Consider the following 16,705-nt stretch of genomic DNA (forward strand, 5'->3'; position numbering starts at 1 on the left):
GACCGAAAGCTCTCCGATTATAACCGGAAAGGCTACCGAGCGTTCCCGACGGCGGTAGCGGACATTCCCGACTATATCCAAGATGGCCGCCAGCTTGTGCCGACTAGCTATTTTACTACTTTTCTGTCACGCTGTGGAATATTTAGGCTGATCTAAACATCAGCAACCCAGCCAATTGTGGAGATATATTGTAGGGAAGCTCGGGACAGCAAAAAAACGGGTCAAGAACGGAGCATCGAGCAGCCAACGGGAAATGTGCAGTTCTGCCAATGGATCTTTCCACGACTCTTGCTGAGGGTAATGCAATGTAAGCCCGAATCAAGAGTCGCCACGGCTAGGCTGTGTATTGACTTAATGTGTTACAGGTGTCCTGTAGCCTGTGCACATGTCCTGTGGTTAGGAGGCAGTCATCAGCTGTCCTGTCCTCCAGACTGTGCCATCAGCTGAGGGGGATGTCTTCAGACTCTGTCCCTCCTTCACGGCCGACACCAGAAAGGGGGGTAGGTCAACTTTGTTACCTCTATAGATGAATCTGTGAAGGTTTTGTTTTACTATAATGAAAGTTCATACCATACATATAATTTTTTGTTAAACATGCTTTATTATGTCAAAATTTGAAATATAGGAATCTCATTTATTTTGACCTGCCTTTTTTTGCCCTGTCGCAATTAGATTTGGAGTCAGCTGAGGATGTCACCCTTAATAAATTTTACTTGCTGTGGCCTTATGTTAAACACTGTAATTACAGAATAAGTAGTAGTAGACTGTGTAGTATTTCTTTATTTGCGTAATTTGCATTTAATTACAAAAAATTACAAATAATCATAAAAAATGGAGGTATTGTATTTGGTCCATCTGTGCGTGTGTGTGTTTTTTTGTGCATGTATGTTTCTGCACATTTGTAAAGATCATAACTTGAGAACGCCTAAGTTTGTGATTGTGATGAAATTCAGTATGTTGGAAGGTCGTAGGAAGACAAAGATCCAGGTCAAATAATAAAACAAGACAGTTTTTCCAACATCAGCAGAGCATTTAATCAGAATTAATCCATAGCAAAGCGTAAAGCTTTGTTTATCAGTTGTTTACTAACAATGAAAATGTGCTGTGGTTTACATGTTTACAAAAGAGGCATGACAATTAATAGTTTTACTTTTACTGAATAGTCCATGTTCCTGACATGCTTGCCTCTGTAGTTTAAATTTCTTGCACTGAATGAAAAGAAGGATATACCAATAATGATATAATACTAGTACTATATTGATAGTATGCATCAGCAAGTAAATCCCACTTTTCGTGCAGTGTTGTTTAATCTCAACATGTGAGGGCCATAATTATAACATCTGTGTCCATAATATCACCAGGGTCCATAATATCGCCACCTTGAGAAATAGTGTGCTTAAAGATATGTTTACTGCAACATACCCTATGTATGTACATTTGAGGTGTGCAGGAGTGCATACCAAAAGTATGTTGCAGTAAAAATATCTCAAAGCACACTATTTCTCAAGGTAGCGATATTATGGACCCTGGTGATATTATGGACACGGATGTTATATTAAGCCTCTCCATGGAGCCACTTTGGTCTCATGTTTAGAGCCTATCTTCAAACATGATCTCGAGGAACTCCTCTAGGGTCATCTCCTTGTCTTTGTCCCCGGCCCAGTGGTTCATGATCTCCATGGCCTTCCCTCCACCATACTTGTCAGCGTTGTCGGTGTAAAAGGTACTGGCCCTCTTTCGCATCTCCTCAAACGACATCTTCTGACTGAAATCCTGAAAAATAGGGAAAGGTTGATTTAGACATTTGGCCAAAAGTGAGACAAAAGTGAGACATTTAAGGCTTCCAGTGAGAGATTTGCTACATTTGGAAAATGTCGCCGTTTGGATTGCCCCCTTTTTGCAACATTCTCATTGTTTTTGTCTCACTTGAATCTACTCTACCTAGCCTGGTAACCTCGCCGTGAGCTCAGCGCTATCCCTTCGGCGCCGAGAGCGTTTGGGGCCACCAGCCAGGCCTCAATTACAGTGCTTTGGGGGCAACAGAAGACTAAGCATAATACAGGAAGTCAGCGGATACAGGGAAACCAGCTGGAGTTATTTCCTTGGTATAACTCGCGCGATCACCTGTGCTTGGTAAAGGCTGGAGCCAAAAAATTACCGCCAAGCTGACCAAAGGTTTGGTACCCAGGCTAAACTCTACTCTAGATGTTAACCTGGATACCAGCCTTTTTAGCTGTAGTGTGCTCTTTTGGTCGCTAATACCAGTGCAGCTGCCAAAAACTGGCCCCTCACATAACTCATCAATCTGACTGTTGGGTGTTTGAATATTTAAGATTTGAAGAGCTCGTCCTAGAATGTACTATCTAACCATAGCAAAGAAGGCTGGTCTAGCAACTGACATTCTCATTCGTATCTATCTGGTATTCATCCGCCCTTTGTTAGAATATGCGAGTCCAGTATGGGCAGGACTGCCTAAGTACCTGTCAGACATGCTTGAAAATGTACAGAAACGTTGCTGTAGGATTATAGGAATCCCTGCTGAATCCCTGCCTCCTTCTGTGTCTATGAGACGAGACCTTGCCACATTGAAAACTATCCAACATGTCTTGAATGACGCTGACAACCCTCTGCATGACTTTGTATGTGTAGCGCCTCAAAGCACATACAACTTAAGACGAAGGAAACAGTCACGCTCCACATTCAGTAGAAACGTCATGAACTATCGTTTATACCACGGGCTTTGAAGATATTATCTCAGCATTCTACATAGTGGTATATTGATTTTATATAATAGTCTGTAAATATGGCTCTTTTGATTATTATGACTGTATTATATGTATTCTGTAAATTGGTGATCAATGACCAGATTTTAATATTATATCTCTGTCATTTTAACTTATTGGAGAGTCCATGATACATGCAGTGTTTGTGAAAATTCGACATATTTCATGTACCATATGATTGGGTGACATGCCAGTCGATTTTTAAATAAACTGAAACTGAAAGAGGGGCACTGATTGGCCAAAGTACAATATAGTTTCAATAATGATAATTATCACAAAAACTAACCTCGTCAAACTCCACGAACAGCATTGTGAGATCAGACATCTCTTGAAACACCGCAGCGATATCGGCTGCTTCGTCTTTTGTCACCTTCCCATCAGAATTGGCGTCACACTTATTTTTCACTCGCTGAAAGAAAGACGCAATATGATTTTTAAAGGCTAATAAACCCTTGAGGTCTCGTGCAAAAATACTGCCAACCTTGTTACTGTTCAATTTTAGGGTCAGCTACTAGTATGCTTTGCTACATTATGCTGCAAAATTAATTCATTATGGTTCTTCAATGCTGCGTAAATTTACATTTAAGTCACATATTGTAGAATTTTGGCACTGTCAAATATTTTGAATCATTAAATTTTACCATATATTTTGTAACATTCTAGGTTTCGTACCATATTTGTCCTTAAGAGTAAGAGTTCTTTTAAATAATGTGAGAAACACTTTTTGGGTGTAATATTTCTTCCATATAATCAAATCAACATGGCCTAATTTACCTCCACAAATTTCTCTGATGGTTTTAATTGGATCATTTCTAGCAAGGTGGCGATCTCAGATGAGTCAATGGTGCCGTCACCGCTCTTGTCCAACTGCGTAAATATTTGATCGACGTCCATGTTGCGCTGAAAAGTAAAAAAAAAATTAGGCCACACCAATTTAATTTGTTGGTTCTCGGATTCGCCTCTTCATTTTTTCCTGATTTGCAAAAAAAAAAAAAATTTCAGAATCAACTGCAAAATGCTCATATTTTGCCCTGAACAGTTGAAAACAGTCCTTTTCTTCCTAGTCGTTACAGTTATTCCGTCTTTCAATGCAGTGGTATCATTAGAAGTTCAAAATTCATTGTTTAAATTTTGAACCAGCCTTTTGTGTTGACTTCATACCTCCTATCGTAGCATTTGGGGCTATAATTCCTAGATCTGTTTTTATTTTTATTTTTTTTTTCGCCCTGTCGCTTCATATTTTTCCTGAAAAAATCCGAGAACCAACAAATTAAATTGGTGTGGCCTTACCTTTTAAAAGAATTACTTTATTTACTTTAAGAGATTCCTCTATCCACACACTTTAAAGTGACCACTTTTCTTTGGTCCCTTGGGTGGCCAGCTTGGACAGGTTTGACTGTATAATTATGTGACAGACATCTGGTCAGTCTGATTGGTTGAAAAGCTAATTGCCATGCTCTCATTGGCTGAACTGCTAATTGTGATGGGCAGTGAGAAACAGTGTAATTAGCTGACAGACAGCGAGAGATTGTATAATACAGACTACTGAAGTTACAACTGAGTATGGGTAATTTACAGAATTTGAATTAAAAAACTTCCTGACAATAGGCTGAATAAAAAAAGATATGTTTGCCCATATAAGGCCTTTACACTAATTAAGCCTAATCTGAAGCCTGTACGCCTAAAAATGTAGAAGGACCAGTTTGGTTACCCAATTAAGGAGATATAATTTAGAAATTACGGTGGTTTACCATAATGAAACCGTAAGCTCATGCATAACATTGTGTAACCAAACTTATCCAGATTAATTCATTTTGGCAAAGATGTCCTGATTCTTGAAGTTTCAGTGTCCAAATACATTTTTCATGATACTTACTATCATACTTCTAGGGTTACGATTGCAAAAAAGGGCCACGCTGGATACTAGTACATTGTAGTTTAAGTGCCGTGTTGATGCAATTTTGTGTGTGGCCCTGTGAGACCCCTCTTCTGAGAAATCGTCTGTCCACCTGAACACCCCAAGCACCTGTGGGTTTTGTGCTAAGTACTTTTTTTAACCTACAGGTGGTGCCAATTTCGACCACCGAAAGGGCACCGATGTGATCTCAACTTAAGGATAACAGAATATGCAAAGACTCTGTCAGAAAATACACGTTATGGAAATTAATGAATGAAAAAAAATTGTTCTCTAAATTCATTCTTCATTAGTAAGACCAACAGAACTGATGAACCTTAAATTCAAACAACTGTAACAGTAACTGTAAGAGTTACTGTTAGTAGTACAAACAACGGTTAAAGTAGAAAAGAAAAAGCAAGTACACGTACCTGTGGACTAGTTCTTAGGACCAGCTTTCTTCAGGCTCAGCAAATGCAGAATGAGCTGAGTGGGGACAGACAACGCAAGTTACACTGATGATTATAAGGCGTGGTTACCCATAATCCTCTGAGTGAAAGTCCTGGTTTAGTAAGTTGTAATGCAAATGTCTGCTTTTGTTTAAAGAATTAGGCCACACCAAATTAATTTGTTGGTTCTCGGATTCGCCTCTTCATCTTTTTCTGATTTCTCACTCACTCACTGTCCGGTTTATCGTCAGTTGTTCCCCGTCTTCAGAGGGTTAGACATGCTTGCACAGTACAACTGGGGCTAATGGCAGCTCGCCACTTGTCTCTGTCCTGTGGGTTGATCTTATCTAAGTTCAGGTAGTGGAGGTCCTCCTTTATGTTGTCAAAACATTTGCAAAGAAAAAAGATACTGACTCTGAATCAATTCAAAAATGCACATATTTTTCTCCCAAAAGTTGAGGAAAGTCTTTTTCTTCCTACTTGTTACAGTTTTTCCATCTATAAAATGTAGTGGTTTGATTACATGTACTTGCAATAATCCTACGGGCAGGAACTTCATCATCATCTTATATACTGCTTAGCCCAATTTGCATTGGATTACTAGCAGCTGCACATGTGTTAGTTACAAAACAGGTGACCGGTACAAATAAAAACAAGGATAACTGAAGGAGGGGACACTAAGGAACGTAAATAACTGAATCTGTAGGTGTAAGAGACAGTGCATTTAGTGTGTTAGTAGAACATATATATACAAACTTGCAATAAACTTTCTTTCTTTCCATTCAGTATTGGGTCCTGCTGGGGATTTGAACCCAGGACCTTGAAATTAACGGCCATGATTTCTGCCCCTGCAGACCTCAGTGTGGAAGGCTTTAGTAGGAGCTGGAGTGTTAGGATCTGCACTGTTGCTGTTCTTCAACTATCTCAAGAGAGAGAAAGAGCTGGGTAAGGAAAACTTTCTAGGAGGGCCTGCATGGGGGGGTCCTAACAACACTCTATGCTAAATTTTCAGAGCTATGTATTACACTGAATTCAAGATGTCTCCCCCATTATGCTTTACTATATATTCCAGGTAGAATAAGAGCGGTCCGTCTATGCTCTACATAGAATTAAAATGGCTGGTAAGGCTGTACGGAAAAGGGCATGGGGGCCCCTTACTTAAATTTCAAATCTATCAGACACCTTCCTCAGAGCTTCTGACACACTTAGTTGATGATTTACAGTGTAATATTTGCTGTGGTTTTTTGTATAAAGTTATTTTGTTTAAAAATTAATGTTAAAATGTTTTTGCTAAGAACCACTGCAAATTTACTTATTTTTTTACCATTTTACTGATCTCCCTTTATCATTTTAGCACTTGAAAAAGAGCGGTCCAAGTCGCTGGGAAAGGCCCTGATTGGAGGACCCATCTCCATGGTGGATCACCATGGAAACCCTAAGACAGAGCAGGACTACAGAGGACAGTGGTGTCTGCTGTACTTCGGATTCACCCACTGTCCTGACATTTGTCCTGATGAGCTGGACAAGATGGCACAGGTACATGTAGGCGAAGGATAAAGGCCGCCAAAGAGATTTTACAGCTGCATGCAATCAAATTTTTGGGTCATCTTTTAATTAAGGGTTAATGACCTGCCCCGAGGTGAATATGGTGTGATAAAGCCTTGTCAGTTGCTATAACAACCGAATAAAGCCACCGAGTGAGCATATCACACCATATTCAGGGGTTGAAATACCTCTTTGTGTGCAAGTTTGTACATGTAAATGTGGTGCAAATTTTTTGCCGGTGTGCACCGGTAAAAGTAAGCTTTTGTCCTGTGTTACAAGAGGTTTGTTATTAAAAGAACATATTGTTTTTTGTTTGTTGTTTACAGAAAGTATGTTTGTTTGTTTGTTTAGGTGGTGACAGACATGGCAAACATCAAGACGTTACCCAACATCACTCCTATCTTCATCTCCATAGACCCTGAGAGGGACGACGTCAAGTCTATCGCTCAATATGTCAAAGGTCAGTCTTTTCTTAGGTATTGACTGGGCTTGAAATTCATTTTTTGGGAATAAGTGCACTGTTACACCTACTACTAGTATTTACCTTAGAATTTAAGTGCACAGAACGAAATGTGGTTTCATAGCTGAAAATGACATTATGATAGAATGTCTGCAAAATTTCATTAATTACAAACCTAACTGCCTAGCCCCTTCTTTAGATTTTGAGGCTAATTTTCTTCTGAACTTAAGATTTTAAACAAATGTCAAGTACTAAGTACTATATACTTTTATGACGTCTTAAATGCATGCTATATATACTGTGCTGTATATACCTTAGGCTTCACAGAAATTATCTAGGTGTACAAGTAAAAAATCAGGTGCACAGCTCCAATTTTGATGCACAAAAGTGCATTTATAATGCATATGCACCTATTATTTTTATCTCTGTCTGAGTTTAACAATGATTTCTGTTTCCTCCAGAGTTCCACCCAGACCTGGTTGGCCTGACAGGTTCACTAGAGCAGGTCAAACAGGTGTCCAAAAACTTCCGAGTCTACTACAGTCAGGGTCCTATAGACGAGGATGGGGACTATATAGTGAGTATCTTATCTTATCTTATCTTATGCAATACTGAACAAAATCCCGCAAGGGACATCACGTCCAGGTGCCCGCCTCAGTGTGGCCGGTGGTGGTGGTGCAACCGTGCTCAATAAACTTAACAAAACTTGTGCATTCAAAAATATAACAAGAAAAATGATGTGTTGGCCACACTAAGTATACATAATATTTACATATGGGGTTGGGGGAGGCCCATGTGTTGGGCCAGCCCCCGTTTAAACAAATCAAGTGACTTGGCAGTAACTACTTGAGACGGGAGATCATTCCATTCTATGGTTGTTCTAGGGAAATAGCTAGTTCTAAATGTCTCTGTCTTTGTTGTAAGAGTAATAAAGCGGAAGGGATGACCTCTAGTTGTATTTGTGTTCAGTGTCAATTCAGTATATTCAGTATTCAGAACTCAGAGAAGAAATACCACGGCCATACACAAAAATTAAAAATCAAATTAGATATCGTATTCCCCTGAAATATTTGTAAAGTTCCTGCATTATTGTGAATTCCTTGCTAAATGCGTCCATATGTTTTCCCATTACATTTTCGTGCATATAACAAGGAATTAAGTAGTACCTAGTTAAATCTCCAGTTATAAGCATGTCTATTGCCATATGAAAGCTGCCAGTGGAAAAAGGCATGTATATTACTATTAGAAAGAATCAGACTGAGTGAGAAATTGACAATAATAAATAAAATCAGATATTCACAAGATATTTCGTGAGCTATTCTTGTTTGGAGATGTGACTGTATGATTTGATAACAGACTGTCTGTGTTTAGGTGGACCATACCATCATCATGTACCTGATGAACCCAGACTGGCAGTTCCTGGACTACTACGGCAAGGACAAGAACTCAGACCAGATCGTGGCCAGCATAGCAGGACACATGCGCAAATACAGGAGTTAACCAACACCTCCAACCATAGGCTGCAGTTAATGCAGTATAACAATGTAGAATTTAGAAAGAGACGCCATGTATAGGTAGCATTGCAAAGGGCAGGTTGTTGTAAAATTGGTGTATTTGTTTGCCAATGACTACATAATGCTTCTAGCAGCCCTTCCACTGGTCAGACCACTAGCCTGACCACATCATGCCTCTAGCAGCCTTTACATTGGTCTGACCCTTAGAAGCTTGATCTTGAATCCTGAGCTCCTATTGGTAGTTCTGGGAATAAGAATGGTTCTCCTCAGTTACAGTGGAGTTATTGGACACAAGCTCTCAAGAAAAATCAGCCCCTGACAGCAAGACGTTGTTGACAGGCTAGGTTATCAGTTTGATTTAACATGTTGAATATCATGGAAGTGCAAGGGTCATCAATTCAGGGATCAGTTCAATCAGTACCTAGTGGGCATGGTGGCCTTGAAAAGGTGCACTTAGGTGCACCTGTTCCACCATGCCCTCCATGTATATTATGTATGTGGTCAATCGTAATAAATAAATAAACTTAATTCATACAAGTACATGCACTGTAAATTGTCTTAAGTCTTAATTGAGATGTCTTTGAGTACTAGTATATCAAAGTTATTTCTGATTATTTACTTCTGTTTGTAGAACTCTTTTTGTATGATGACAGTCATTTTTGTGTTCCCCCTAGTTCTATTACTGTGTTTTTGCTCAAATTCCTGTCTATGTGTTGTGTTTTTTTTTTGTCATTTGTTAACTCCATGACTGGGTGTTGGGTGCATTACCCCATGGTAGTTTTCTAGAAGATTTTGCTTTCAAAGTCAAAGTCCCGACTCTCTTAACTAAAAAGTGTTTTCTTGAGTTTTCATTGAGTTAATTATGTGAAGATATGTTGTCCAACAAACTGAGGAAAGTACCTAACATTACAAACTAGAGTGCTTGATGGCATAAGTGTACCTAGAATAGAAAACAAAAAAATCTATTCACGTTTAAATTTTAGTAATCATCACAAGTGATGGATATGATTATGCCAAGTTATATTGCAAAATGATGTTTTATTTGAGATTAAATGTTTGTTTTTTTCTAAGCATACTGATTGAGATTCTTTTCTTCCACACTGACAGGGTATACCTGATATATTTTTTTATTTAATATAGAAGTTGATATAGTACTATAGTTGTGCTCTCTTACTTATAATAATCATAATAAACTAAAACTGCATAAGAGCCATTTTTAACAAAAAGGTATGGCCTTGATACATAGATTAGATCTGGAGTTTCAAGTCGACTGATTGTCTTTCACACAAAAAGAATGCTCAAAGACAAACAATGTGTGCTATGTTTTCTCACAATTCCCATATCTATACAGTATTTGCCCAACAACTTGTCATGATTTGTGCATGTTAATAATAAGTAGCTGTAGCCAAAAGCATCATTAAAAACAGCTTTGATTCTGTTCTGCAAAATCCACTTAAATCCTAATTCTATTTCTCTGTCGTGTCCCGCCCCCATTGGGGCAAAAAATTACCTCGGTCAAATCAAACAAATGTATGTTTACCCTTAAAGTGCAAAGTGCCCTTAAGACAGAGTTGTGTTTGTTAATTGTCAACTATTTGATGTCTGCAAACGAACTTTGATCGTGACTGGGTAAGACTGAAGGACTATGATTGGTCGTCTGTGGTCACGTGGGTAAGCCGTTATGCTTACAAAGCGAGGTTGAATTATCCGTAATGTAACGTCATAATCGATATTATTGGTAAAATTGTTTTTTGAAGAGTCATATTTCGACTGGTTGGTTGCAGAGAGTGTTCGGAGGGCGCCGGTCAACTAAGCCAACCGGGAAAAAGGTAAAGTTCATTTTTAAATTCCGTTGCAACTACATACATGTACAGTGTCTCTACTGACTGATAACATCACAACTACTGTCTGTTTATATCTGCATATAGAGTATGCTGCACGTTTGTTGATGATACGTAGTTCTTTTTTTAACAACGTTATCTAAGATAGGTGCTGCAGAATATATTGATAATACATGTAACTTCCCGGTACAAAGGTTGGTCATAACTTTGACTCCTGTCGGTAAATTGTACGAGTAATGTTTAGAATTGGTGTTATTGTTGAGGGCCTGGTCACCTTTGTCGTACGTTAGTCGCACGACCATATACCAAGGGCATTCGTGAGATAGTCGTACACGTGTTATATCTACGATGGTGTGTTACTGAAAAGCTTAGTCCTTAGGCCACACCGATTTTCGCCTGTTCTCAAAAAAAAAAGGGTCGCGTCCACCGAGGCTCTGGCCTGGCTCTAGGCCTGGGTAGTCCATGGTAGTTAGCGACAATACGGAGCCGGGTACCCAGCCCACCGAAGCTCCACGACTCAAGAACTCAGTACATAAGTACAGTGCCTATTCATAAATTCCGCAAAAAGCCTTATCTCCGTTTAAAATTTCGACGATTGGTTCTGCATGAAAATTATGACACGAAAATTGCGTGGCGACTCACGACCTATATGACCGATGCCACAGAGACTATTTAATACATGTATTTTGGGCTGTCTCGATTTATAGATAAATGCATCAGTAGAAAGGGTAGTAGCTAGAGCATACTAAGGGAGAGTTGTTTGTGTTAGTACGGTTAGTACTAGTTGGTACGGTGTAATCAATAATATGCCATTCTGGTCTCGGTGCCACACAGTACTAAGTGAGTTGTTTACGTTCGCAACAGCGTCTGTAGGAAACTTAGGGCCCGCGTCTGTCACATTCGACAGGTAGTCGTAGATGTGTCTAGTTCATTATAAGGTAGACGATTGTCTTCTAACGGAAAAGACTGCGGTAAATCCTTGTTAATAGTCGATTCTTTCAAAGCCTTGATTAAAATGCTACATGTAGGACAAAATGCTACATCTAGGACAAAATGCTACATGTAGGACAAAAAAAAAAAACTCGTTGTACGAATGTGACGGCGCCGTGCGATTTTGTTGCCGGCAATATCAAACGTTTGAAACATGCTATGACGGCATTTTAAAGTAACGAGGCGGACTTTTAGCCTGCTGGGAGCCATACCCCGTTTGTACCCAAGATAGTGAATTGAACGAGACCCATTGCAACATTAATGGCACCCAGGCTAGACTTTTCTACATGTGCACGACTATCCCAAGAATGCCCTCACGATTTGTGATGCTACCACAGGATGATTGTACGACGTATCACGCTAACCAATTCACCCGGAGGATTGAGCTCAGACACTGAGACAAGATACTCAAGTTAGCGTTGCACGTGTCATCATCATCATCTATCATCCTCCGAAGAGGTGGAGCATACAAAGTTAGATCACCAAAACTGTACATGTTTGTCATTCATCACAGAGATGAGTTCCAGGCCCTCCAAGCCTGTTTCAGTTTCAATAAGTTTCTTAAGTGTTATGTTGCACGTGTAATGACGTTTTTTTTCTATTCTCTCTGTCCAAGGAGGTTTAATATCTGTCGCACGACAGTTTGTCGGAGACTGCGAGACGACTCCATACAACTTCTGTAATGTCGTGTCGGGTACAGTCGTGCTGTGGCTGCTGCAGTGTCAGAGTCGGCGCTATTATAGTCGGGGTTCTGTACCTGGTAAGACAAATTTACTTTTTTTTTTTATATTCCAACATGTAATCACAAGACGTGGTGACGGCACACTCAAGTTTTTTTTCAACTTATATTAATGCCGTCACCAACATAGGGTACAAATACATGACAGGACAGTACTCATTTTCACCTGAGCGAAGTGAGGAAAGTCGTGTAAAGTGCCTTTCCCAAGGGCACAAGATCGGTGGCATGTCAGGACTCGAACCCGGGACCTCTAGGTTCCGAGTCGCGCACGTGCACTCTGCCGCTACACCACACGACAAATTTACTCAGCGCTGCTATCATTATTATCATTAAACATTGTGTCATTCTCTTCTTTTCGTTATCCTCTAAACAGGAGTGAACGTGGTACTTTTTTTATAATAGCCATCAGTGCTATATGTTTGTGTACGTACATGTAGCTTGCTGAATGATCCAGTAAAGTGGGAGTGAGGGGGGATACTATAACCACAGACTGAAAAAATATACTCATATAGAGTAACTGTGATACAATTTTAATTTCTTTGTACGTGTTCAGATTTTCGCTGTAGCTGGAGACATTGTATTGGCTGTGATAGACATAGTAGGGATGTTGACGGCGACCACGCCTAGCAACGGCGTCACGCCTAGCAACAGCAGCGGCATCAGCGGTACGGGAGGGAACAATACTGGTGGCGGCAGCGTCTGGACGAAGATAACAAGTACGACAGCCATTATATTCAATTAGATGTCGGAATCAAAATCTTTACTTTTTGGCTATTGTTTACATGCAAGCAGGCATGGCAGTATATGGATACGTTTATCAGAAAAAAGGCGTATCCCGTGAATAGATGCTGTGATCTTCCCAATATTTGCCTAGAGACTATACGAGCGGACGTACATACACATGCAAAGGTGAACACTTTCCCAATCTTAAGGCTTTACGAATGTCACTTGAAGATCTTACTGTTATACAATTTAAGATATTCAATCCTACGACACTTCTTTACAAGCGCAAGGGCTATTTGAAAGTAAAAATCGTGACTACATGTAGCTTGTCAAGAGCACGAGATATCAAAAACAAGACGTTTTGCTGCAGTACCCAAAAAAGCCGCTAGGAGCCCATGATCTAAACGTTTCTTCATTTTGCCAAGAAAGTTTACAACAACAACAACAACAACAACAGCATCATATCAGATCGATTAAAATTCACACATGACTTCTCTTTGTTTCACATACAAATAGCTCTTAGAAACTATATTTTGCTAATAGCGTGTGTTTTATCTAAAACAGCTAGCCCTCTCGCGGGTTGAAATAAGACTTTTAATCCTCTGGCTATATTACTGTGTTTTACAGTTGCCACGTGGGTAGAGCTGGGGGTTGACGTGCTTTTCTTAATCATCTGCATTCTGCTGATCGTCGGTGCTGCAAAGGTACATCTACTATACAGTGTGTAAAGTGTTGTGCGAATTGATTGCTAGCCTAGATATATACAGCTAGTAGTAGTTCTAGTGGTAGTAGTAGTGTTAGTAGCAGTAGTGGTATTATTATAAGTAATAGTATAAGTAGTAGTAGTAGTAGTAAAAGTAGTAGTAGCAGAAGTAGAATTAGTAGTAGCTAGCAGTAGTAAAAGTAGTAGTACTAGTAGTAGTAGTAGAGGTAGTAGTAGTAGCAGCAGCAGTATTAGTAGTAGTAGTAGTAATAGTAGAGATACTAGTAGTAGAGATAGTAGTAGTAGAAGATTTTGTTACAGAAATAGTCATGTACAACATAAGTAGTCATGTAATCGCAAATTCAGCTTTGTTTTCCTGTGGTTTAGCATTGTTTTTTGCTGGACTTTTTTTTTGCCCGCTCGCATTCATTTTGGAGTCTTCAGAGGATGTCATATATAACATTAAGGCAGTGTATATATAGTACCCTTATCGCTTGCGTTACACTACAGAACAACAGAGTGCTGTGCATGGTCTGGCTGGTAGCGGCTGGCCTGTGGACGGCCTTCATGGCGGGAGAGGCCGTGTATCTGACCGTGGAGCGGTACCTGGTTCTGAGAGACCTGGACAAGCTGTGGCAGACTTTCCTGGACACGCTGATCATCAAATGGGGCGTAGTGGTGGTCTGGCTCTTGATGCTGGTTAGTTCACTTTCTTAATTCTGTGATTACCTGTTTTAGTGAGGGGTCGTGTGGCGTAACGGCTCAGGACCAAGAGGCCCCGTGTTCGAATCCTGCCATGCCACCGGTCTTGTGCCCTTCGGAATGGCACTTGACACGACTTTTCTATCTTAACCCAGGTGAAAGTAGTCATCCGCGTTGATGGCGGCATAAAGTGGAATAAGTCTTGTCGTTAAATGTTGGTATTAAAAAAAGTTTTAGTTTCAATCAAACTTTGTTCGAACAAAGGTAAATATTCTCACCTAGAGCTTCCGACTAGTCTTCTTCAATAGACTGACCCAGTGAGAAACCCAGGGAAAGGACTAGGTGAGAACAATCCCGTGTGTTGGAACAACTTGAAACAAATAAGATTGAATTTCACTGTGTGCTAGTTAGCTCATCCAAAGAAGTCCAACAGTATTGCAACAATCACTGCAGGAAATTCCATATTCAATTACACTTTAAAGCAAGCGTAAAGCTAGCTATATACACGCAAAGGAAGAAACAAAACCTTCATGCTTGCTTTACGAATGAGATTTGTGCAGTAAATGGATGTTTGGCTCTTTGTGTTTTTGAGTTCATGTTTCTATTCTTTTATTACTTCATCCACAAACGCTCGAATTTTTGTAAACAGGATCAAGGACAAAAAGTTATTAATTAGGATTCTTGTGTGTCAGACTTAGTAATAGATGCCTCAGCCCATCAACTGCCCGATGGGGCATCGGTTTGGAAATGTGAAGTTTCTTAACGACTGCATGGTTGCTTTCTGTCTTGTTCCCTCAGATCGCCGGCGCTGTTGTGGTATCGTCTCATGTAGCGGACATACGAGACGACAAGGACGGACCACTGCTAGCCGAGCCCCAGAGATCCTACCCAACATAATACACCCAACCGGCAACTGTTAAAACACAATTGGCAGTTCAACCAATGGCAGCATGGCAATTAGCGGTTCAACCAATCAGAATGTTTGCATGTCGGTCAAATATTTGAATTTTTATGTTTTGGCCGAGGTACAAAGTGTAGGTACAAAGGATAAAATGTAGGCGGGACTATAGGAAGGGTCCGTTAGCTGTTGGACCAATAATAGCATGGCATTTAGCAGTTCGGCCAATCAGAGTGTCTGCATATGCGGCAAAAATTTGCATTTCAACGTCTGGACGGAGGTGGGAGGGGCTATGGGATCGGTTGATAAATAAGTTGATCAGTTCCAGTAATCCACTGAAAGCTTATTTTTAAACGATTGATGACACGAAATCCCTTATGCTGATTTATGAAATAAATAATATATTGAGATATTAAGTTTTTTCTAACCACAAAATCCCATGAACAAAATGTACAAGTAAATATAGAACTATGAAGAACAAAAGTTTTCACATATGCCATAGTTTCTACCAAGATAGCATGTAAATGTTTCTCATTTGGCGGAGAAATAAAGTCATGGAACTCTGATGAAAAACCTTATGCTATAACTGTTTTCATGAAATTTTTAATATATTGCGATGTAAATGTTTTTTTCTAACAAGTTCATTGAGCGAATTCGCGAAACTTTCATATAACTATTTAACCATTGATGAACAAAATTTTCCACATATGCCATAGTTGTCAATTTTTTTCAAACAGCACAAAACTGAGACAATAATATATGGCCCTAAGGTTCTCCATTTGTGTTAGATTGTTCAGGAAATACAAAATATTATTAGAACAAACTATACAATATTGCAGGAAGCACACAAAGTTGCCAAAAAGCAGTTACTCAAGAGTAACTGAGGAAGTATCAAGAGTATCTCTCAGTCACTGACGAAAGCTAGTGGATACATGTACTAGCTGAAATGTCTGACGTTTTCAAAATCATATCCAGTTGCTTGAGTAACTGCTTTTTGGTGAATTGTATTACCTGGATGTCTAACCTTCATCGACACACACAATTGCTTGTATTATTCCTCAGGAATCACACTTTACATGAAATATCAACAGGAAATTGTCTTACAAAGACAACACAATCACAGACATATCTTAAAACCCTTGTCCTGCTGAGCGCAACATTTGTCATTCTGCACATACAGTACCATCTATATAGCACCCTGTATAGGTACGATTTGGGGGTACTAGTATTTCTCGTGCAACGCATCACACTGCAGTGAAACGCAACGAATGCGGAAGTAACTATGCCACTGCAGGGCAAAAAAAATTGGGGGTCTATGATCCAGACATGAAATTATTGAAAAATATTGTGCCAGGAATGCCAGCAGGACAAGGGTTAAACAGGAACAAATTGATTCAGCAACATGTTGATAACAAAGTTTTGCTCTCAATATGGTTTTAAATCAATCACGAGGACAAGGGAATC

The 16,705-nt window shown here is 39.7% G+C and overlaps 3 protein-coding genes across 3 annotated transcripts; 2 read left to right on the top strand and 1 right to left on the bottom strand.

Annotated features, from left to right (window-relative positions):
* Nucleotides 1–366: 366 nt before the first annotated feature.
* Nucleotides 367–9,111, top strand: LOC109472690 (protein SCO1 homolog, mitochondrial-like). The gene is made up of 6 exons (XM_019772536.1): nt 367–500; nt 5,981–6,071; nt 6,481–6,662; nt 7,023–7,131; nt 7,593–7,708; nt 8,503–9,111. Exons 1-6 carry the CDS (start codon nt 453–455, stop codon nt 8,629–8,631), a joined length of 675 nt encoding a protein of 224 aa, XP_019628095.1. The 5' UTR covers nt 367–452; the 3' UTR covers nt 8,632–9,111.
* LOC109472708 (polcalcin Jun o 2-like) lies at nt 1,557–5,218 on the bottom strand. The gene is made up of 4 exons (XM_019772561.1): nt 5,109–5,218; nt 3,558–3,683; nt 3,070–3,192; nt 1,557–1,773 (listed from the first exon to the last, which is right to left on the bottom strand). The coding sequence occupies exons 2-4, from the start codon at nt 3,675–3,677 to the stop codon at nt 1,591–1,593; spliced, it is 426 nt and encodes a 141-aa protein (XP_019628120.1). The 5' UTR covers nt 3,678–3,683; nt 5,109–5,218; the 3' UTR covers nt 1,557–1,590.
* A 3,664-nt stretch (nt 9,112–12,775) lies between the features above and the next one.
* Nucleotides 12,776–15,834, top strand: LOC109472705. Its single transcript, XM_019772559.1, has 4 exons — nt 12,776–12,931; nt 13,566–13,642; nt 14,152–14,340; nt 15,142–15,834. The coding sequence occupies exons 1-4, from the start codon at nt 12,820–12,822 to the stop codon at nt 15,238–15,240; spliced, it is 477 nt and encodes a 158-aa protein (XP_019628118.1). The 5' UTR covers nt 12,776–12,819; the 3' UTR covers nt 15,241–15,834.
* Nucleotides 15,835–16,705: the final 871 nt, after the last annotated feature.

Source organism: Branchiostoma belcheri, unplaced genomic scaffold (genome assembly GCF_001625305.1).
Source record: "Branchiostoma belcheri isolate BF01 breed outbred unplaced genomic scaffold, Haploidv18h27 scaffold28, whole genome shotgun sequence".
Taxonomy (NCBI): Eukaryota; Metazoa; Chordata; class Leptocardii; order Amphioxiformes; family Branchiostomatidae; genus Branchiostoma; species Branchiostoma belcheri.

Coding starts and splice junctions, on each gene's coding strand:
- LOC109472708 (XM_019772561.1), bottom strand. CDS start 3,677: ATGGACGTCGATCAAATATTTACGCAGTTGGACAAGAGCGGTGACGGC. Junction 3,193..3,557: donor CATCAGAGAAATTTGTGGAG/GTAAATTAGGCC, acceptor TCTTTCTTTCAG/CGAGTGAAAAATAAGTGTGA. Junction 1,774..3,069: donor TGTTCGTGGAGTTTGACGAG/GTTAGTTTTTGT, acceptor CCTATTTTTCAG/GATTTCAGTCAGAAGATGTC.
- LOC109472705 (XM_019772559.1), top strand. CDS start 12,820: ATGTTGACGGCGACCACGCCTAGCAACGGCGTCACGCCTAGCAACAGC. Junction 12,932..13,565: donor CGTCTGGACGAAGATAACAA/GTACGACAGCCA, acceptor TGTGTTTTACAG/TTGCCACGTGGGTAGAGCTG. Junction 14,341..15,141: donor TGGTCTGGCTCTTGATGCTG/GTTAGTTCACTT, acceptor TTGTTCCCTCAG/ATCGCCGGCGCTGTTGTGGT.
- LOC109472690 (XM_019772536.1), top strand. CDS start 453: ATGTCTTCAGACTCTGTCCCTCCTTCACGGCCGACACCAGAAAGGGGG. Junction 501..5,980: donor GGCCGACACCAGAAAGGGGG/GTAGGTCAACTT, acceptor CTGCCCCTGCAG/ACCTCAGTGTGGAAGGCTTT. Junction 7,709..8,502: donor ACGAGGATGGGGACTATATA/GTGAGTATCTTA, acceptor GTCTGTGTTTAG/GTGGACCATACCATCATCAT.